At 35.6% G+C, this 22,771-nt stretch overlaps 1 protein-coding gene across 4 annotated transcripts; it reads left to right on the top strand.

Moving 5' to 3' along the window:
• The first annotated feature begins 846 nt into the window (after nt 1–846).
• Nucleotides 847–21,266, top strand: LOC144973032 (uncharacterized). 4 transcript variants are annotated; one of them, XM_078915003.1, is made up of 13 exons: nt 847–984; nt 4,981–5,027; nt 6,177–6,432; nt 7,921–7,971; nt 11,825–12,236; nt 14,378–14,453; nt 15,473–15,539; nt 16,005–16,174; nt 16,322–16,451; nt 16,940–17,109; nt 18,173–18,300; nt 18,712–18,796; nt 19,104–20,379. In XM_078915003.1, the coding sequence occupies exons 2-13, from the start codon at nt 5,013–5,015 to the stop codon at nt 20,244–20,246; spliced, it is 2,703 nt and encodes a 900-aa protein (XP_078771129.1). In that variant the 5' UTR covers nt 847–984; nt 4,981–5,012; the 3' UTR covers nt 20,247–20,379. The 4 variants fall into 4 exon arrangements, with proteins under 4 accessions (XP_078771129.1, XP_078771111.1, XP_078771121.1 ...); XM_078914985.1 differs by lacking the exon at nt 847–984 and adding an exon at nt 2,516–2,603; XM_078914995.1 differs by lacking the exon at nt 847–984 and adding an exon at nt 2,898–2,988.
• The last annotated feature ends 1,505 nt before the right edge of the window (nt 21,267–22,771 follow it).

Raw genomic sequence — 22,771 nt, 5'->3', positions numbered from 1 at the left:
TTTGACATTTTCAACAATCATTGGCGAGATTCACATATTAGTTGCAAATAATTACACGCTGGGGAAGGGAATGAAAAGAGCAAGAAAAATGAAATGGGAGAGAAAATAAAAAAAATCCCAGCAACATGGGTACCGATTAGAGCATACTAGAGACTAGGGCTAAGAAGGCTATGTTGCAGACATTTCAATTAAGAAGGGGCCCCGTATTACGGTTGGTAGAGCACCCGCTTCACACGCAAAGGGACCGAGACTAATCCCGGGTGAAGTCGAGATTTCTTTTTTTTTTTTTTCTTTCCGATCCTCGGTCCGTCCAGCAGTTGATGGAATTTCTGGGTTTGCTAGATCTGGCTTAAAGTATTTTGCGATAGGCTCACGTCAAAAGGGTAGCAAGCAATTGCCGTTGTCCGTTTCTCGCTATAGAAACCAGGATAAACTCCAGCGCCTCCGTTTCAAAATCCTTCTCCGATAAGACATCGGTAGAAAAGAATCCGACTTCAGAATTAGTCCACAAATGACCCCCCCCCCCCCCTTTATTTTAAAAGGACCCCAAAGAATATTATTCTATCTTAGCGATGAGAAAGAAAAAAAAAGAAAAAAATATATCTTAAGACTTTATTCTAATTATTTGCAGCATTTGTAATAATACGTATAAAATTGATTATTTCAAAAGTGACCATGATGGACACAAAATAATCATTTCAAGAGTGACCATGGTGGACAAGGTGGGATTGTGTGTGTCATTCTTTGTTCTCTTACCCGCACTTACACGCAACTCCTACTGACGCAATTCAATGCACCCGAGCCAGCCAATTAGAACAATACTTTACGCAAGTTGTAGGACGTGACGCTCAGCAGACGAAACAAAGAAATTTGTCGTCTGCAGCACGGAAGAAGAGTCCAGTTCAGTTGACTTGGTGGACTTCTGTTGGTCAGTCGTGAAGAGTTTCAGAGTGAATCGATTCGTAGTCTTTCTTGGATTTGGAGGTAAGTAATACTTTGCAATATTTTTTTTTTCATTAAGACTATAAAATAGATAATTACACATAGAACAGTATTAATGCATTATAAGAATATATAGACTACATTGTCCAAATACCTTTTATTAACTTATAAACTTTTATAGGCCGAAGGACTGATCGATCGGGTTTTTTGTTTGTTTGTTTGTTTTTTTGGGGGGTATTTTAATTTTTTTTTTTTTTTTTGGGGGGGGGGGGGGGGCGGGTGGTTTAGAAAATAATAATTTTGTGTGCATAATGTCAAAATTGTATTGTAGAGTTAACAATGTAGAACTAAGATTCCAACGGACGAAAATGTGGTTTTATATTTCTCTATCTTGAAGAGGGAGTGATGTGTTCACAAGCAAAGGTTGAAATTATTTTGGCGGGTTCATTGCCGCTGCGAGGAAACATTTCACATGCGGTCAGACTTATCAGCGTAACATACCTTCGCCTTAGGAAATCATGATGTCAGTCTATTTTAAAAAATAAAATGGATACACGGTGCCATTATATTCTTCCTTGATCTGGTGTTCAGGCTCAGTAGTACTTTACATATTTCTCATCCCCCCCCCCACCCGCATATTTTCAAAGGCTGTACAAAATATATATTTCAATCATTTTCACAGCAAATTGCAACATATTTCCTATAAATTTGTATTAGTCTTCAAGGTTGACTTTTGTTTGTGTGTGTGTGTGTGTGTGGGGGGGGGGGGAGTGTAAAATGATAAAACAAATGATTTCTATAGAAATGGATAATAGTTAGTAGGGAGTTTTGGTTAATTTTCTTACTCCCTATTACTATTATCTACTGATGATCAAGTTTATTCATGCAATTTGCTATTTACGTCAACCTTTGGTAGTGGTAGTAGTAGTCGACATTGATTATTTAACGTCTTTCTCCTCCTCCTACTACTACGCAGTTGATGTGGATCCAGATCCCACCCCCATATTTCTAGTCATAGATTTTTTCTTAGTCAAGTACTCTACTAAGCCATTGATATATCTTTCTATTCTAAAATACGTGAGTAGTCACCTAATTTATTTAAATTAAGATGAGATTGTCTGTAGTTTTGGACACCGGCAAAAAGCTTGCCTAGAAATAGTATTTCATTGGACAATGGCCGGGTATTAACAAGATGGCGGGTTTGGGACGGTTCGACCATATTCCTCGTGGTCAAGCCTCCCGAAATCCGCCATCTTGTAAATGTCAGCCAATCAAAAAGCCCAAGCAGTGACCAATGAAAATCAGGATTGGTTGATAGTTTGCTGATACAGGATGGCTATTTGTTCGTAGTCTGCTAAGGATGTGGATGTTTCATTTATGGACGGAGCAACCTGCAGTGTTTTTCAAATTTTCTGTTTATTTCCGCAATCGGATGCATTTTGTTGATTCGCTGAATACCGGAAAGGGTAGAGCTGGGTGTTGCAACGCAGGGGGGCAACGGTTTACAACTCACCTATTTCGATTGGTCATCACTGCAACCACCACCCGAGGCAATTCACTTCGATTGGTCAGTGGCTTCTTTGTGCGTCGTCTGCTATAGCGTGGGCACCTCCTACTCCTACCTTGTCCAAACTGTCGATCTCAGCAGACCACGAAACAAAGTTTGTATCTTCTTTTTTAAAAAGTTGGTTGTGTAATGATTCTATTATTTTAATAGCTCACTCGCGCTTATGATTCTACTTTTGTTGGTTTTGTGTAAAACATAGCTGTGACTTAAAATGATTATTATTTATAATGTACAATTTCTGTGATGCACCCTTTCCTTGGATTTTTCTGGCCATGTTCAGTTTTTCTTACTTTGGATTTGGATGTGCATCGGATTGTATATTCCAGTCTTGCATCAAAGTTATGAAAAACGTGTATTTGTCGTTAATTTTTATAAAGGAGTAGTTATCGTGGGGTTTAAGTTTAATGTTTTACACATCACCAACTACTACTATCAAAGCCGATGTATTGACTTTATCCTTTTGCAGTTTTACTGACCAGGTTTGTTTGTTACGGCTAAACAACTATCTATGTCATATCAAAAAGTGCTAGAATAAATGCAGTTGAATTTAAAAACAAAAAATGATTCGATTCTAGTTTATTTATAATAGAACATTCAATTTGGAGGGATATCGTAATGCGATTTGAAACGCAAGATTTAAAATGTAGTTTGAAATAGTTTGCTGAATTAGAACCGTGCATTTAGCTTTGGTGGCCGTGGTAAGTTATTGAATTGATGACTGATCGTCGTAAATTTCAGGTCCTTGGGTATCGCACTTCACACACACACACACACACACACACACACACACACACACACACACACACAATGGTAAATGTCATTACTGTGATGAACCTTTTTCGGGGCTTTCATTTATTATCTTTACATTGTTTTAGTTTTATATATATGTTGACATTCCAAAGCTTTGTTATTTTCATCTTTTCGCACGTCATGTAGCTGGACAAGCACTTTGCCAACTGTCTTTCCTCTTGTAAAGTAATTCATTCTGAACACGTTTAGTGGTTAGAGCGCTATATAAATACTATTAAAAAAAAATAAAATAATATTTTTTCAAATACACCACCACGCAATAACAAAGCGACAGTCTGCTTCAGAAACAACCGGAAGTTTACCTATTTTTAAACTGCGTAAGCATAAACCTGAGCACTCGCTCTATGTCATAAAATTCGTGTAATCTCGTTTTAATCCACACCTTGTAGGCAAAAGGCACATTATAATTCAGCCAAAAGAAAATTTAAGGGACTTAAAATGTATTTTGGTCCCGACAACATCAAATGTACAGCAAGTTGAAAATGGGCCCAATTCAAGCGTATTAATTGGTTAGTTAGTATCAGCGACGGGACTACTTTTAGCAGACGAAAAACCGTTGTGCCTTGTTCAACAACTTTGTAACATTCTTCAGACAGATGTTTTTTTAGTTTATTACTTTGATGGTAATTATTGTCTTTGTACATAAGTTAATGGTTTTGATCATCTTTTAAGTTAATTTACCCAGATGGCCGTGTGTGGTCGTAAAATTGGCTGGTCTTCGGTTTTCAACGAAAACTTGAAAAGTGACGCCATGACCAGTTGACTTCGATAGTGAAGGAATCTAGTGTGATGACCTAAGTTTTGATGGGAAGTGTTTCTTGTTGAAAATTTAATTCATCTGTAGAATTCTTGTTCCCCACTTCAAACTAGTGTAAATGTTGGGATTTTGTTGCATACATAGTATTCTGGGGCAATATGTGGTCTCCCTGGATCTGTAATTAAACTTTACTGAACTGTGAACTGAACCACAAGAGCGAGAAGAGGATTATTAGATCCGATTTCTTTCATTGGCTGCGTTAGGTTATTTCATGTAGAGATGTGTTTCATACAAGCCCAACTTAACCTCATAGTCAGGACTCAACCTGGGTTCGATTATATAATAGAAAAGTCAAAATGCTTTTTCATATAAAGTGATTTGATGAGGAAAAAGAAAAATATACAAGAAGACTCTCTCAACCGATTGCCACTTAACACAGTTTTATTGAGCATTGGGTGAGAAGAATGTTCTTTTCATGAAGGAGTGGAGTCTTCTTAAGAATGGGCATGTTCTTAATATCATAATAAAATATTTGTTAGTATCGATTGTAACATGTAGCCAGGAGAAAAAAAAAACAACATCCCAGCAAACATTGAATCAAAAACAACATTCATAGTGAGCACCCGTTTCAAGTCCCACATCTTGCTGTATCTGAGTAACTCTGTAGTATGTCACCCGACTTTAAGTCACACTAAAAATGGCCTGCATAATGTGACAGATGAACTGTCTGTGTATCAATACGGTTAGGAGTTAATGAATAAGTCATTGATCTCATTTAAACTTTAATAACTTGATTGACCCGTTTGGAGGGTGAGGCCTTTAGGTAAATGTATGGATGGCTCACCTAATAAAGGTCCTAAATGTAAACCTCTGTTAATTTTATATTTTATTATTTACATTCCAGAAACACTTCCAAAAGAGAGATATTTTTTAGCCATGCCTCGCATAGCGGTGAGTTCTTAATTGCTTATTAATAGAGACATGAGATAAATGTAATATACTGACCACATTGAGGTTGTTTTAATAGGAGTTTCTATCACTCTCTTGTAAATTTGTAAATGAGCTCACATGATATATGCTGCGTGTCTTGGCAAAACTTTTAATTTTGTGGTGCGTGTGTGGGGGTGATATTATTAATTATTTTGTTTTGTTTGTTTTTTGTTTTGTTTCTTCTTCATTCCCCCTCATATTGTATTCATGTTTGAATGTCTAGTTGGTGAAGGCACGTCGCTGTCTTCCTCAGCACTATCAGCGGCCCATACAGTTCGGTCTGCAGAAGTATGGTACCAGGCCAAAAATCTTCTCTTTCTGTTGCATACTTTGTAGCAATGACTATCCCGCACAAATCTTTGGGCCTCTTTTTCGCTCACGAAGTGCCCGAATTCGCGTCAAAATATGGGACGAAGCCGTTTCTTATATGCTATTTAAAAAAATTAATTACGACGCTGTTTATCGATGAATATGACTGAAAGCACACAGTTAGAAAAAAGGTAATTTTAGATTACCAGAAGACCGTTAAAAATAGATGTTTACTCTTTGGAGTAAAATATTTCTAAAACTACCGGGCGTGGAGGTTTTGTCGCTGACAAGGTAATACATGAACATTTCTTCTTTTTGGTTGTAAAATTTCATATGAATATGACGAGTACTTTTCCCGTATTTTACAAAACACCATCCTAATTTGCTCTTCAACTTTCAATCTTTTAATCCATTTATTACGCAATACAACCAAAGGTCGAAAAAAAATGCCGAAAAAGCGTCCCATATTTTCGCGTTTTTTTCCTCTTTGCGGGTCATCCAAATAAATGACACCTTTGAAACTGCATAACTTGTTTATTTATGAATGGATTTTCAAAATTCAAAAACATTTACTCAGTGGAGATAGAGCTTTGCTTTTAGACAAAAATTTTCCTCAAAAAGAGAAAAAAACATTTTTCATAGTTATTGCTATACTTTGGGCAGGTCTGGAGTTTATGGTGGGCGTCTTCTTCTCCTTCCACACAATCACACAGGCCTGTTTCTCCTATTTTGAAGATCTTGTACTTGTGGTGGTCTTATTATTTCATTTGAGATTTCATTATGATTTGTCTCTGATTTCAGAAATGGATCATGCTTAAAGAATGGTTGTCATTCGATGATGTTGTGAAAGTGCGAAACAGTGCTCCATCTGAACTTGAGAATGTTTTCTCCAAAGATGAGAGTGAGGAATTTAAGCAGAAGTACAGGTTTATTTGTACTTTTTGTCCTCGAAAATGTCAGACTGAGTTCAGAGAATATCGATATGAAGACGCTGCACGTCAGGGAATGAGAGCTCATTTGAAGGATCACGTGAAAGCATTGAAGAGATTGTCATCTGGTTTGTATCATTTTATAGCTTTTGACTTAGTATAACAATAATGGCAGTGCAAGTAGCTAAGTTAAATTTAGCCGATGCCTATGTCACTTCCATATATCCATCCATGTCATTTGATGTTTAAGATATTGACAACAATGGCTCTCCCATGGTTTTCTTGCTACTCATTTGAAGAAGTAATGTCACAAATTTCAGAATTAAATTCAGTTATCGTGTGTGATATCAGCTTTAAAAGACACATTTTTGTGTGTTTTACAACAATTTCTCTCATTTTGAAAAACAAATGTAAGATTTGTCTCTGTCATTTTCTAGGTTGACACTAAGCATACCATTGACTTTCATTTTGTTTTATGATCAATCTTTGTCGCTTGTTATTTCGGAATTGAAGCAAGCACATTTCTGCCTTACTTTTCCTGAATCTTAAATCTTGAAAATTATTCTCCTTATGCCTTTTCTCTGACTTAAACAAATCCCTACATTTATATATATTACACACGTCAAATTATGAATGTTCTTAGATTTCATAGTTTATAAGCTATTTTACTTACACATATGACGTGGTGACCTGCTTTATTTTTTAAGTTGATGGTTTCATGTTTGTAAAATAATGATAGGAAAAAATATTAAGATTGACAGTTTGAAAGGTAGCAGCAGTAAACTAAAGTATTAAATATATATTGGATGCGAGAAAAAAAATTAATCGGAAAAGTTAAGAAACCTGTGGTTGCTAGACAATAACTGATGCAACTCTGCAGTTTTACCCCAATCAACCCCATTTATTTCAAGAAAATATGTTGAGTGTCGATTTCATAGCTGCTTTAATAGATGCACTGCATATTTGCTATATCGCTCTCATTGAAAATTGAACAAATTTGTTCGATTTTCCATGCATATGAACTCGAGAGAGTTAATTAGTGATTTGATCTTGTGTATTTTGAACTGACTATTTTCATTCTGCTTCTGTGTAAGGTGTTGTACGACTTTATAGACCATGTTGGACATCATTGTCCAGGTGCTTTTGGAAGAAGAAATGCTTATTCCAAACTCTATTCCAATCAATCGTTTGTTTTTCTTTCTTCAATATGGGGCAACTTCCTCTATTAGTCACACATCACTGCTTAAAACAAGACCCAAGTTTGGAGACTTTTGATATCTTGATTTTTATCCGACTTTGGTAGAACAAGCATAGTTTCTTAACCATTAATGGATTTTTGATTAAACTTGCATGCATTAACTTAATGCCTTGATCTTGTTGCTTGTGAATTTTTGAATGTTTCTGATTATTTTTTTTTTGTATTGAAAAAAAGTCTAACTTCTTTCAATTTTTTTTTTCTTGTATTCTATATATGAATATATATTGAGGACAAAAAGATTGTATACTTTCATGTTACAATTTCTGCCGCCTATCTCTTTTAAAAACTGCAAGATTTAGCTCTTTAAATTGAACGATTTTTAAAATGTTTTATCATTGTGAATTTTTTTCTTTTTCAGATGAGCAGGCTGAATTTATGACAAAGAACCAGCTGTATCAGCCAAACAAAGGTTTGTGTGTTTTATATTTTATATATATATATTATATTTTAATATATATATATATATATATATATATATATTATATATATATATATATATATATATATCAGTCCTGTAATTCTTCCGTCTATTGTTGGATTTCTGACAGTACGATTTTGCTCTATAAGTGATTAAAAAAAAAAAGATAATAGGAAAAATAAAATTGGTAACGCCAAAGAACAGGACCAATAAAAAATAAATAAAATAGATTTTATTCCGTTTCAAATGCCGACTTAAAAAAACAAAACAAAAAAAACTTTTTATTTGTCGCACCAAAGACAAAACATGCCGTCTATCAGTTAGCTATAATATTATCATGCCACCTACACGCTCCACTAGACGTTTATGTATTCACTGCTTGGCTACTGTGCCACAGCCAGCGAGAGAGAGGTCGCGAAGTTCCTGCGAGTCGTCTTCTTACACACACACACACACCTAGTCAGTAAATAACGCACACACCGAAGTGTATCGAACCGGACCGGAAGGTTTCTCTCTATTTTGCTACCGACACACATGCATATCTCCGGTTCTTATTTCTCAGTCTCTATATTTCTTTGGTTCCGTCCTGATGTGAGACGGAAAAAAACATAATGCGAAATAATTATTTTTCTTCGAAATATATATTCTTCTCCGAAAGCTCTCACACCACCGCACCACCACTTCTTCTTCTTCTTCTTCTTCTTCTTCTTCTTCTTCTTCTTCTTCTTCTTCTTCTTCTTCTTCTTCTTCTTCTTCTTCTTCTTCTTCTTCAAGAATTAATCCAAATAAACGAAAGAATCAGCGTAAACATTTAACACAAACATGAGCGAAGATACGCAGCTTCCCGTGTCGAGCACTAGACATCTAGATACACATCCTTCAAAAGGGTAGGAATTGTTCTCTTCCTTTCATTTTACAACTAACTCGGACCTGGGACCTCAAATAATTGGGATTTTTTGTTTGTTTTGATACCATAAAATAAGAACCTCGTTATAAATAAGTAGGGGAAAGTGACATGATTTGACTAGTCAATTGACGTGTCATATCTGTGTTGTGTCCATATTTTTGTCCTGTTGTGTCTATTTTCGCGTGTTCAAAAAGTTCCGACAATTTTTTCACCAACCATTTACAGGCCTGATATATATATATATGTGTGTGTATGTGTGTGCGTTTTATAATGTATAATACCACGCTTGTCAACTCCTATATTTACATTACCTCATCAGTGAATGGTTTTTATTCCATTTTCTTCTCTTTTTCTTAGGGATGGTAGTTATTATTGACACAAGTACCTCCTTGGAGCCTTAAAATTTCTTTCCCACTCATTTTTCATTTATCATGATAATAGACCTGTAAATTCTCAGTCAATTAACTGAAAACAGTCAATTTGTCAAATTCAAATATTTAAAAAAAAGGAAAGAAAGAAATGAGTGAAGAAAGAAAGAATTCACAAATCGTAGTCGAATGACCGTAAAGTAATTAGGAGTGTTCCATAACGCTATGCATAGCTCATGGGAGCCGTTTATATTAACGATGGATTTATTGCCAAGGCTAAGCGGTGCTTTTTAGAATTGGCGTGACTGAACAAATCCCAGTGTAATTTCACACAGCCTCCGTTAAATTTTTTTTTCACTTTCCAACCTGTCGTGATCCCAACGGTCGCCAATTTTAACTGAGCCGCAGAGCGATAAATTTCACTGTTTCATCTAAGCCAAAATTGACCACATTTACAAGCTGGGTTTTAAAAGTATAAAAAAGTAAAATGCGAATGCCGGATGTAACGTATGGCAAACCCTCTTATCGAGTCATGGCTTTATTGGCAAACTGAGAATTTCAACTCAAATCGTCACTCTCTTTTTCTCATTTTCAGTCCGTCAAATAAAACGTGTTTGGTGTCAGATTAAAATTCAAATGTTCATCTTTTAAAAAATGTTTATGCTTTTTTCATAGGATTTGCCATTATTTCATGGCTTGGAGTTGAAGAAGAGGAGTAAACTCCGATTTTGAAACCGGCGCTCCGCTACTCGAACACCGTAGCCGACGGTCGTCTTTTCTCTCCGCTCGGCTGATCGCGTCAGCGCTATTAATAGTAACGTCACTGGCTGCATCAGAAAGAAAATTGAACAAGCTTTCATTCGATACCAGATTCACATTTTTATGATTTTTTTCAAAGTTTGAAGTTTCAAATTAAAAACTTTAAATTGATAAAAAAAAAAAGAAAAATTTGAAAATTTGGACGATTCTGGTATCAAAAGAAGGTTTAAAATCTCAGCTTTAAGACGATGTATACGAAAGCAAGATTTATAGCTTTGCGTTCACCAGCCAACTGAAAACGAAACTACAACTACATTTGCTGTATTCACTTCACTCATACTCAGGCAAGGGGCACAATCGCTGATATTTCTTAGCTTCGCGTTGAAATTGACAATTTTGCCTTTGCCAGCAACTTTGGGGGCAAATTATTTCTATTTTACTTAGAGTTGAGCTCAGGAAAAAAATACACATATTGTTTATAAAAATATGTGCATTGTTAGAAAGTTACAGAGGTATGACTTGAATATTTATGAAAATACGGCATTTTGATAACGGACAAAAGGTTGCTTTCAAAGCAGCCCAAATTTGGGCGATTTTCTACAAATTTCAAAATATCTTTTTAAATTTTTAATCAAATTTAATAATTTTTATAACATATTAATCAGGAAAAAAAGTTATACCTATTGAATGCAACCTAAAGACAACAATTATATAATCTAAATTTGGGTTTTCCGTACCTACTCTAGTAGATGATAGTGGGAGACACCTTTAAATCGAAAGTTAGATTAGGATAGATTGCTACAAGCACGTTTTAAACAAATTGGTTGACAGTTTCTTCACTGATTGGGTACCTGATTATAAGGAGCAATGGTAAGTAGCCTAATTCATTCCCGTGCAAATCAGGACGTTTTCTGCCATTGTTTTGCTCAAGCCCAAGCAAGCTTGCTGTTTTGTGACGATTTACCTTCATTTCGATTCTTTGAATTTTTCCGCTACGCCTGCCGAAGTTTCTTCTTAATAATTCAGTGTATTGGCCAGAAGTCATATTTATTTAATTTTTTTTTTCTGTCATTAACTGATTGAAAATCAAGTTTGCTCATTGCTACATTATTCTATTGTTCTCACAATGGCTGAGCTGTTCGTGGATCGCAATTCAGACTTGTTGAGCATCAATAAAGATGTGAGGAATAAATTCAATTGGTCATGGCTAGAAGTTAAAGATGATAATGGTGATTATTTTTCTGACTATGTCAGAAATATTCCAGAGGCAGGAATATGACTTTGATGAAGTCATCTTTACCTATGTGAATGACATGCTTATTTAGCATTCCTTCTACATAAAATTATGGCAGTCATACTTCCAGTAAGAGATAACACCCACTATTTTAATGTATTGTATTTATCACTCTCCTCTCCAATAATAAAAAATAATTGAATTTTCAGTTTGTCGAAGAGTTTCAGTCAATTTTTATAGAGCTCATTTACAGGTCTACATGATATTATATAATTTATATTATAGTTTATGTTGTGCGTGAACATTTTCTCATTTGCTGCAGAACAGCTTAAGGAATTAGTTAAGGTGGGAGGGGACACAAAAACGATTGTAGGAATAGTGGGGATTGATGTCAAAGTATACTATACATAATTGAAATATAAAAGTATTTTTAATCAACAAAAAGAATTTCTCTTCTGTTCTCTACAACAGAAATCAGATTTTGTTCGAAGTATCTTGCTATAAATTGGTACTCTACTCATTATGGTGTTTGCTAATGTCATCCATTATCATTAGATGCTTTTCTTTCTCTTTTAGGGCAAAAGCACAAATCCCCTGCATCTGATACTCCAGTTCCTGCTAAACGGTCCAGGACATCACCAGCTGTTAAAGCTGCACCAAAACGTGGACAATCAAATAAACGGTTCACCCAACTGAGGAAGAATAGGAGGACCAGATCAAGAGGGTCCACAGAGTCTGCAAGTTCACAATCTTCAAGCGATGCAGAAAACAATGACACAATGCTGCTTCCTTTACTTCAAACCAATGAAAAGGATGCATATTGTAATCCTATAGATGGCATTAAGTTGGAACACGAAGAGCTGGTTGAGGTGAAGGATGAGACCTTATCAGAGGACGAGGACTTGGAGGATCAAGATTTGGACGATGAGGAGGACCCGGACAACAAGGAGGCAGGTTGCCAGACACAGACTGATGCTGACGGCAAGGGGTGAGTGTTTACATTAGGCCACTTTTAGTGAACAATTTTGATAATTTGGTTGTCCTCGGTACCCCTATGTGTTTATCTATTACTTTAAACAAACCTTTTACACATCAATTAAATGGGTATCAGGAAGCTCAACTCTGTATAATATCCTGAGTGAGTAATGCTCTCTTGGCTTCTTTTCCTTCCCAGTGGGACTCTGCTCCTTCACTCCGTCAGGGTCTCGACAGTCCCTTGACCTAGGCCTTCAGAGTTGGGGGATTTGTTGGAGTTACATGACTTGAACAATGTTTTTGTTTTGCTCCTGAGAAATTTGACGGGGCTGGATTGCACATTTATTACACCGGGAAAATCAAATGCATATTTTTTTCCTTGTAAATCATCTCTCTGTTATGTATTGTTGTATTTGTTATTTTGAATATATAATGTAAGCATTTGAGTGTGTTCCTCTTAGTGGGATCTTGTGCTGGTGTCTGGGTGAGCCATTTAGTTGATATCAAACTGAATACATTGATAGTGTGCTCTTGGAATCTACATCTGTTCCCTATTTGAACCATTCCCCTCAGTCTTACTTTTAATTGTAAATCTAGTATCTTTTCACTGTCCAATTTTCTTCCCTTTTACTGGCGCGGATATGACCTAAAAGTGTTGCAGCACCGTAAAACCCTTAAAAACAACAAACCCCGCCTTACTTGTTCAATGGGGATTTACAAGTCAGAGGTGATATGAGAATTTTAAGAAAATGAAATACAGTCCACTCCAGATAATCGCAACTCTGTTAATCATAACATTTCCCAAGAAACGGAATTAATTCTTTATAAAAGTCACTGGTTAATTGCGACAAACTTTGGTTAATCGCAACAAATTTTCTCCCTCAAAAAGTGATAAATTTAAGAAATCAATCAAACAAAATAGCATGACTTCATCATGGAAGTCGTGACATGTTGAAAAATCGAGAGTAACCGGGATTTAATGCTACAGTAGTGTTCGCCACACTATTAGAGACAAAAGAGGGCGGGGCTTTATGGTTTGTGATGTTATGACCATTTAATGGGAGGCGAGGGGCTGGGCATAGTTTTACAACAGGTAGACAATAACAGTTGTAAAGAGAGACTGAGCGATATCCTTTGTTTTGGGATTGACAACGGAGCATTGTGACCAATGGGTTTGGTGAGAGCTTATTGTCCTCTCACCACGGCTAATCCTTTTTGACTCATACAAATGTTGAAACTTAAACCAATCTGACTAAGATGTTGACTTGCATCAAAGCTTCTTTTGCCTGATCTCTACAGGGCTGCCATATGGTTTTTATTTCAATTATATTGCTCAGTCTGTGATGGACTAAGAACAATGTTTACAACTAGTTTGAGTTTGCCATATATGTGTAAAATATTGCAATAGGGGATTGGAAACTTTGGTTAATTGCAACATTTTCGCTGATCCCAAGGTGTTGCGCTTATCCGGAGTGGACTTTATTACATTTTGAAGTATAAAGGGGATGAAAATCTAAATTATTCTGTCTTCAGTAGTATGTCCAATCTCAAACTAAGTACAAAGATAGTGTGCTCTTGGAATCTACATATGTTCCCTATTTGTACCATTTCCCCTTTGTCTTACTTGTTCTTAGGTTCTTTAATTGTAATTCTAGAACTTTGACTGTTCCATTCCTCCTTTTTACTGGCGCTGATATGATCTAAATGTGTTGCAAGTGCCGTAAAACCCTTAAAATCAAAACAAAACATATGAGTGCTTCTGCTAAAGACTGAGAGAGAATTCCAGATTGATGGTATTGCAAAGTAATATGCACATTATTTCTCGTCTGAGGAGTGGAGAACCTGACGTGGCCTGTACTCCGATATCAATGACATTAGGTATTGCGGTGCTAAACCATGAATACATTTGAAATTTATACAGGCCATCTTGAACTCAACTCTCTTCTCAACAGGCAACCAATGTGGCTGTTTCAAAACAGGGGTAGTATTTTCTCTTTATTTGTCCCAGTTATGATTCTGGCAGCTTTGTTTTGAAGTTTTTGAATTTTCGTCAGGCTAGACTTAGATGTTTGTGAGGAATGTCAATAAATGAATGTGTTGTCATTTTATTGTCCCTAACTTTTTTATTCTCTCCCTTTTTTTTTAATCTTCTAGGGTGGCGACATTGCAGTACAAAATGTCAACCAAGCTTTTTGCCCTTGATCGTTCTCAATGGGACAATTTTAAACAGGTTAGTACATTTTCTTTTTCTTAAGTCACTATTACTCATGCTGGATGGTGTATTTTGTCCTCCCATGGTGCATACCTGCGAAATCTTTTTTCGGAATTTTACGAATTTTAGACAAATTTCGTGGCCAATTACGAAAATACGAAATTTTATGGAAAATTACGAATTTTAAATTCTCAGTAATGCTTTAATAATAATAATAATAATAATAATAATAACAATAAAAAAGCATTTCTACAGCGCATAGGCGTGACGATGTAATGTTGAAGTGATCATCAATGCCAATTTGTGATTGTTTGTGTAAGATTTCAGAAATTACTAATTTCCTTGTCAAATTACTAAAAATTGACATAAAAATTACTAAATTTGAAGTTTTCAATTTGGCAGACCTGATAGTGGACAAGGAGGCACTTGCTGTGCGACTATGTGGTCTAGTGGTATGACACTCACTTTCGGATCGGAAGGTCCTGGGTTCGAGCCTCGCGCTTGGTGCATAGTCCGTGGAAAAGGCTCTTTACTCACATTCTCTCATCGTACTCAGGTGTAAAATGAGTACCTGGCGTTGTCTTTGTCCGAAAAATTGTAATGTCAGGCGTCTTGTCCCGTCCTACATGTTAAAAGTTGCTGTTGGTTAGGGACCCCTTGTAAAGCCCTCTGAGCACATTTAGTGGATATTGCGCTATATAAAGTTCATTTTTTTAATATCTGTTTTCCAACTGCTTTCCGTCTTGGGTATGCTCTTGGAATCTTCACCTGTTCCCTATTTGAACCATTCCCATTTATCTTATCTTTTCTTGTTTTATTTCAATTGTAAATCTTAATTTATTCTTGTTTTTTTTTTGACTATCCTATTTTCTTCCTTATTACTGGCACTGAACTGACCTAAATGTATCACAAGCACTGTCGCACCTTTAAAAACAAACAATTGCTCATGATCTTTCAACAGTTGATTTATTCCAAGTTTCAAATGCTCATTACTCTGTTTTTATTAGACTGTAATATTTTATCTTTTTTTTTTTCAGGTACTTAATGATTTACTTGCAAAAGAAGAGGAGGAGTTGAGTGAAGAAATAAAGAACAGAATCATTTGTAAGTACTGAGATAACCATATGGCAATATTCCCTACCCTTTTTAGGTCACTTAATTTTGTGTGGTAGGTGAAGTATTCTTCAACTTTTTCTGTAATTTTGAAAAGATTAATAAAAAATTTTTTTTGGCTCACACCAGAATATTACAGGTTGTATTCTGATCGTTTCAATGCATTGATTATTGTCTTTGACATTTGTTATTAATGCGGCCATGTCCTATTAACATCAAATGACAGGTTTTTATTGTTGTCAGGTTTTATTCCCCACTCAACGCAAATTAAGTTTTAAAATTTCTGAAGTCCATGAATGCAATTGATTCCCCCCTCTTTTTTTTCTTTCTTTTTTTTTTTTTCCTTTTTGTGTATTTACTGATGGATAAGCTTTGTGGATGGATTTAAAACAATGACCAGACAGGTTTTTTTGACAACATTTTATTTTGTTTGTGAATTGTTCTCTATATTTTCAGTGAGTATGGAAATGTGGATGGAATCTTCAGAGATCTGTGACCATCTGGTCAAACTGAAACTGCAAGATCCCCTTACTCCCCAAGAACAGGAGACGCTGAATAGCATGACCCCAGACGATTGGCAGAGGCTTGTAAAGGCAAAGGATAATGAATCCAAATTAAGGCTAATGGTAAGTTCCCATTTGTCTGTGATTTTTTTTTTATTGTACTTAGTTGGGATTTTTTAAATTTCTTTTTTGTTGTTGTTGGATAAGTTAATTTAGAAATTATTCGTTTTGAAAATTTTGTTCGTCATAGATCTCTCTTTTTCTTTGCAGGCTTATGCTAGATTACTCCTTAGAGATTATGAATGGTATCCAAGGAAGCTCAAGCCAAAGAAATGCCAACACTGTGAAAAAGAATACACAGCAAGCACTTCATTGTATAGTCATCTTATGAGTTTGTCAGGTAAGTCACTGTCATTTGTCTGAACAGAAGGTAATTTCTATATTATGATTTGTCCTTATACAATTGAACCTCTCTAGAACCACATTTTGAAGCTGACTGTTTATTATATGCCCTTAAATAATCAAAATTATCATGGTTATTGTAACAAAATTTATTTTTTTTTAAATCAGGAACTGTTTCATAGTTCAATGTTTTAATATCAAGCCTCTTATGCACTCTAATACTATTACAGTGAGTCGACATAAAATCTATACCTCTTGTTAGTCCAGTGTTACTGATTTATCTCTGTTGGACGCACTCCTTCATCTTTCATTAGTGTAGGTACTTTTCTTCTTTTTATTTGCTTGATTGTTTTGTCCAAATTTCTCTATCATCTTTCATTACTGGTGCTGAAATGACCTAAATATTTCGCTAGTGCTGTAAAGCCCCTTGAAGAAAACAAAGTATATTGCATTTCATTAATATATTTCCATCATTCTTTCTTTTAGGTATAAGGTTTTGGGTATGTGGCAGGTGTAAACGATCTGATAAGGATGATGCTACATTCACACGAAAGCACTCATTACAATACCATATCTTGAAAGAAGCTGGTATACCACGGTACAGATGCACTGAGCCTGGCTGTTCCAAAACTCACAACCATACTCATCACCAGCGGGTAAATATTATTTTAGACCATTTATAGGCATTGAATTATATACAAATATTTATATTTTCTCCATTGTTATCACCCAATAGAAATCAAAGTTGCAATTCGTTTCACTCCGGAGTTATAGTGATTTCCTTACCTGATTAAGATCTCCAGATTTTTTATAAGGCAAGCAGTTCGATGATAGCTAAGAAATCTCTTCTATGACTATAACATTAGCATCTTATTTATTAGTCTTCGGTAGTATTGACTTGCTCTTTGGAGCAACTTTTGTTTCTTGTTAAAATAGTCCCTTTTGTCTTAATTTATTCTGAGTGCCAGCAAATTAGCTTTTAGTATAGATACATAACCTATATAGATGGAATGAAATTTTTGTTATTAATCAGACATTTATATGAGTAGTTCTCACTAAATTCTATCAATCAGACTATAACTGTTTAAAGGTTACACAAGTTTTATGTGTTGGAACGTTATATCCAGCTGGCAAATGTGATCGTTTTGGTTAAACGCATAGCATCAATGGACTATATCCATTATCGTGCGGCTATGTGGTCTAGTGGTATGACACTCACTTTCGGATCGGAAGGTCCTCTGAGTTCGCGCCTCGCTTGGCGCATAGTTGAGTCCTTGGAAAAGGCTCTTTACTCACATTCTCTCACCGCTCTCAGGTGTAAAATGAGTACACGGCTGTTAACAGCGTTGTCTCTTCCTAAAAAATTGTAATATAGCCTAACAGGTGTCATGTCTCGTTCTACATGTTAAATGTTGCTGTTGGTTAGGGACCCATTGTAAAGTGTTTTGAGCACAATAAGTGGATATTGCACTATATAAAAGTTACAAAAAAAAAAAAAAAAGCTCAATTATCTTTATTTATTTATTTATTACCGGTGCTGTAATGACTTAAAATTTTTGCATTTGCTGTTACTATCCAGAAGATAAAAAAGAAACTTGAAATTACACACATACGCACACACACACACACACACACACACACACACACACACATACACACACAGGTGACACCTGCTTTGAGATTGTTTTAGTTTATTTTTAAAATATTTTTTCTTAACAGAGTCATGCACGTCAACACACTGGAGAGAAACAATTCACTTGTGAATATGAAGTTTGTAAGGGTACATTTTCTAACAGGAATACATACGTTCGCCATCTTTTGCAGCATCATAATGCTGAGCTTACAAAGTAAGATATTTCTCCATTTGTGTGTCTGAAGAGATTATGATCAAATATTACAAGTTGCACAAAGAATTTTTTAGAATAAAGTCTTTATATTAACTTCCAGATATCTTAATTGCTGGATATGAACAAACGTGCCTTCTTGCATTTTGATTGTGATCTTCTTGTTTTAAAAATGTTCGGTTATTACTGTTTTAAAAAGCAATATAAATTTGATTTCTGTTAATATTTTGTCTGAAGTGCCTCATATTTACCAGTTTTTCATTTCAGAGGTAGACAGTTATACTGATATTTGGTATAACTTGATGCATTGTAGGGATTTAAGAATATTCAGATACGTCTTAAATTATGACATGTTTTTAACATAGTGTGTTTTTTCATACATTAATACCTGCACTGTACATGTCTTTTCATCAGGGATAATACTGTAAAAGAGATTGACGAAACAGAAGCACAACTCAAGGTTTATGCTAACAGGTTGAAAGCAAGAGAACGCAGTAAGGTATGTGTCTCCCCCCTCCCACCCCGTTCCAATACAAATATGATAATTTTGTTTCTACGATCTCATCTGTCTACCAAAGATTCCCCTTTCCCATTTGACTTTTTAATAAAATTAAATTTTTTATGGTGGCGACACTTATTTAAAGTGCATTTAAGGAAATTTGATGATCTGATAAGTAAATTTTTTGCTGAAATACTTCAATTTAAGGTTCTCCGAAGATAGGAATGAATGTTATAATTGTTAACAATTTATTATGTTTAATTGTCAAAACTTCTATTACCATTGTTTTCTTTAATTTATTTGACAGTGTAAGAGGCAACGCTTCGAAGGAGGGAATTCACAGTCAGTGGAGCAACGGGCGTTGACACATCTCATGCAAAATCAAGGTTCATCTAACACTCCAGAGATTGAAGACTTGCTAAGGCCATCTGCTTCTCAGGCGCTATATAGAGTTGCCAGGGATATTCGGAAAGAACGGGCTGATACTGGGATTTTAGGCGGTCTCAATCTTTTGGCAACTGTTTCAAACTACATGAATGTGGAGGAATGCAAGAATAGCAGTGAGTCACAGCACAGAAATGCCACTGAGAACAAGAATAATTTCACAAAATTAATAGAGGCCTTGGACATACAGTCACCACTCAAGGCTGCTGGTGTTCAATGCAGTTCTACTGTGCTGAGTGATAAAAACAATAAGGACAACATTAGTAATAGCCATAATCAATTTTCTGTCATTCCCTCTTTGGGAATGTCAGTGCCAGATAGTCAGACATCAAGTGTGTCCAAACAGTCAATGCCTTTGATCAGGGAATCTGCAACAGTCATAACCAAACCAACCACTGTGCTCTTACCACTTCCGACTGGGAGTGGGAATTTGCCAAAGCAGACTGCTCCTTCTCAACCTCAAAGACTTCCAAACACAATTCAAAATCTTAAAGCCAGGCTAATTGCAGATAATGTAATTTCCACTCAAGTTGTTACTCAAGTTACACAGGCCCCAACTGTTAAAATGACTCGTCCAGCCACAGTTCAATTGCAGTCACCAGTGCAGGTGATTCGTCCTGCTGGTCAGCCAACTACAATGCAAGTTGTACGCCCAGTTGGTAATAATGCCCAACTTGGCACCTCAAAGATAATTATCAATCTAGCACAGCAAATTCCAGTGGTATCATCATCTCCCTCTGTTGTTCTTCTGGATAAGTCCCAGGGCCTTAGGTCATCCATCTGCAGTCAAAATAATGCACAATCCAGTGCTGTGAACACATCGAATGTCATATCACCAGCAGTCACTGTGTTGAGCACCAGACAGGCTGGTTCTAGCCCATTAATCAATAGTCTTTTTGGTACAAATTATTTTGTTGTAGCAGCTCCAACAAAGCCACAATCGCATCCATCATCTCTCAATACCAATGTTGTGGAATGTAAGACTATTCCTTTCTCTCAGTTGTAGACAGCTGAGGTTTGGCATATTATCAGACTGTGCTGGCTATATTGCACTCCTTATTCGCCTCTGGTAATTTTCACATTTGTGAATGAAGCTTCAAATTAAGGTCGCAATTACATTTTCCTTTTGATTCTAATGTTTTGTATATTCTTAAAGATAATAAGCTCTTTTATGGTTACTATGTTATTTTGTGAATGTAGCTTTCCATTGTGTCTGTCATTGCTTGCACTATGCAGATTTAAGTAGGTTGTACAATTCTTTTTTTCTCTCCTGTAGTTCTATTTGTATGTTTGGAGGTTGTAGCAAATTAGTCATATGGTTTGTAGGTTATGTGGGACGTTTTTTTATCATGTTACTCAAGTCATTTGCATTTTCTCCTTTCATTCCCTGTAATTTTTATGCCTGTGGTGATTTAGTTTTGGATTCCTGGGAGGGGTCTCCTTCTTGGTAGGTAGAAAGGTTACTCGCTGTATCTTCCGGGTGGGATTCCTTACCTACCACAGTGAGCAGGGAGGCACTTACTGTGTCATCTATCTCCCTACATCTGTTTTCCAACTTGCTTTACGTCTTTGTCTTGGAATGAGATTACTTGGTTTTGTCCAGCCCTGGCCAGATACCCTGGCTGAGAGGGAAACAGTCAAATGTATGGTTAGTTTTGAGATGATATTTTTTTCCTTGTAAATCATCTTTCTGTTATGTATTGTTAACATATGCTTTGTAAACATTTGAGTGTATTCCTCTAAGTGGGATCTTGTGCTGGTGTCTGGGTGAGACTTTTAGGTGATCTCAAACTGGTACTTTGAATTTACATCTGTTTCCTATTTGAACCAATTCCCCTTTGTCTTACCTTTTCTTGTGTGCTTTAATTGTAATTCTAGATCTTTTTACTATCCCATTTTCTTCCTTTTTACTGGTGCTGTTATGACCTTAATGTGTTGCAAGCCCCGTAAAACCCTTAAAAACAAACAACATCGCTGTATCTTCTTTATCTACTTTATCTTTCCATGTTGCCCCCCCCCCCCCCCCCCCCCCCCATCCCCCTGTCATTCTGGATTGAGATTGCTCAGTTTTGTTTTCTTTTTTTTTTTTTTCCATGGGGAATCTTTAGCAGGGAACGAGACAGACAAATAGTAGTCTCTTTCTTTTATTGAGAGAGATGGTTTTTTGTACCTTGTACATTATCTATCTCTTATTATTATTATTATTATTATTGTTTTTATAATTGTTATTATTTATATCATTGTTTTAAGTTTTGAATGTATTCTCCTTTGTAAGCATTTGAAGTATATCCTTCACTGCAGAATCATTAACATGTCCCTGGATGGGACTTTAAGGTGTTGCCAAAATAGGCACATTGATGGATTGTTTGTGGATTTTATGATCCCCATTCGATCCGGTTCCCTTTGTCTTACTTTTTCTTCGATGCTTTTAACTTGGGATCTACAACTTTCCCCTTTTCATTTTCATTTTCATTAGCGCTGAACTGACCTACATACTTTGGTTGTGAGCGCTGCAAAACCCCTAAAAACAAACCTTTCTGGATTCCTCTGTGTGCCTCTCATATATAATAGCAATAAGTCATAGGCTCAAAGTGGGGTTTTTACATTATATTTTTAACCTGAATATGATTAAGTGTTGGATGATTTGTATTAAGGTGCCGTCCATAAATTTCAACATTTAATCCTCACAGTTACCTGCTTTACTCTGTATATATGCAAGTTTTACCACAATGAAAGTTTGTAAACATCAAAAGTTTATTCCCTTTTCCTTATTTTAGTAGTACATGTGTTTATATTGTCATTATGTTTGAATTTAAAATCTTGTTTGCCAATACTTACATTGCCTATTTCTTGAAATTCTTTAGGGCAGCATTGGTGTATTATATCATGAAATGTTTTTTAAAACTATATTTAAGATATCTCGTCTTTCACCACATGATATGTCTTTGGTAACCAGAATATTCAACTTTTGTTGTGTTTTTAAAATCACACTTATAACAGATTGTTTTTTTTTTTGTTTGGGATTTTTAAAAGAATGGTTTCGTTTTGGATATTCTGGTTGGAAAATACATGTGTATTGATGGAATACTTGTGGATACTGTGTACTCTTTGTGATATGAGTGTTGATGGCATGCCCTATTCTTATACACAATTTCTGAAGTCTTTCATACGTCGAAAATATTTTTATATATCTCATCATTTGTGTATAGTAAGTGGATAGAGATTATGTGTCTCAATTATCAAATCTTTGTTTACTTAACTTCCATTAGTAGAGATTTTAGACATTCCATAACAATAGAATGGCCATTGGGACTCCTACACATTTTTCCTTGCCAAATTGTTGATACTATTCCTTGAAAAAGAAAAGGTTTGATATTGCCTTCCTATGGCAGCTGATGGAGAAAGTAACATCCTTTGTTTAACTGATGATAAAATTAAGGATCTTTTAAGTTTTTTTTTTTTTAAAGCATCTCATATTACCTTGCTGACATTAAAAAAATTCCAGTTAGTATTTAGAACTTCACATCAAAG

The sequence above is a fragment of the Berghia stephanieae genome, chromosome 1, assembly GCF_034508935.2.
Source record: "Berghia stephanieae isolate SIO BIC M18660-M18661 chromosome 1, UCSD_Bste_1.3, whole genome shotgun sequence".
NCBI lineage: Eukaryota > Metazoa > Mollusca > Gastropoda > Nudibranchia > Aeolidiidae > Berghia > Berghia stephanieae.
The sequence above is the reverse complement of the archived record's forward strand: the minus strand, read 5'-3'. Positions and strand labels throughout refer to the sequence as shown.

Coding starts and splice junctions, on each gene's coding strand:
- LOC144973032 (XM_078915008.1), top strand. Junction 6,433..7,920: donor ATTGAAGAGATTGTCATCTG/GTTTGTATCATT, acceptor TTTCTTTTTCAG/ATGAGCAGGCTGAATTTATG. Junction 7,972..11,824: donor GCTGTATCAGCCAAACAAAG/GTTTGTGTGTTT, acceptor TTTCTCTTTTAG/GGCAAAAGCACAAATCCCCT.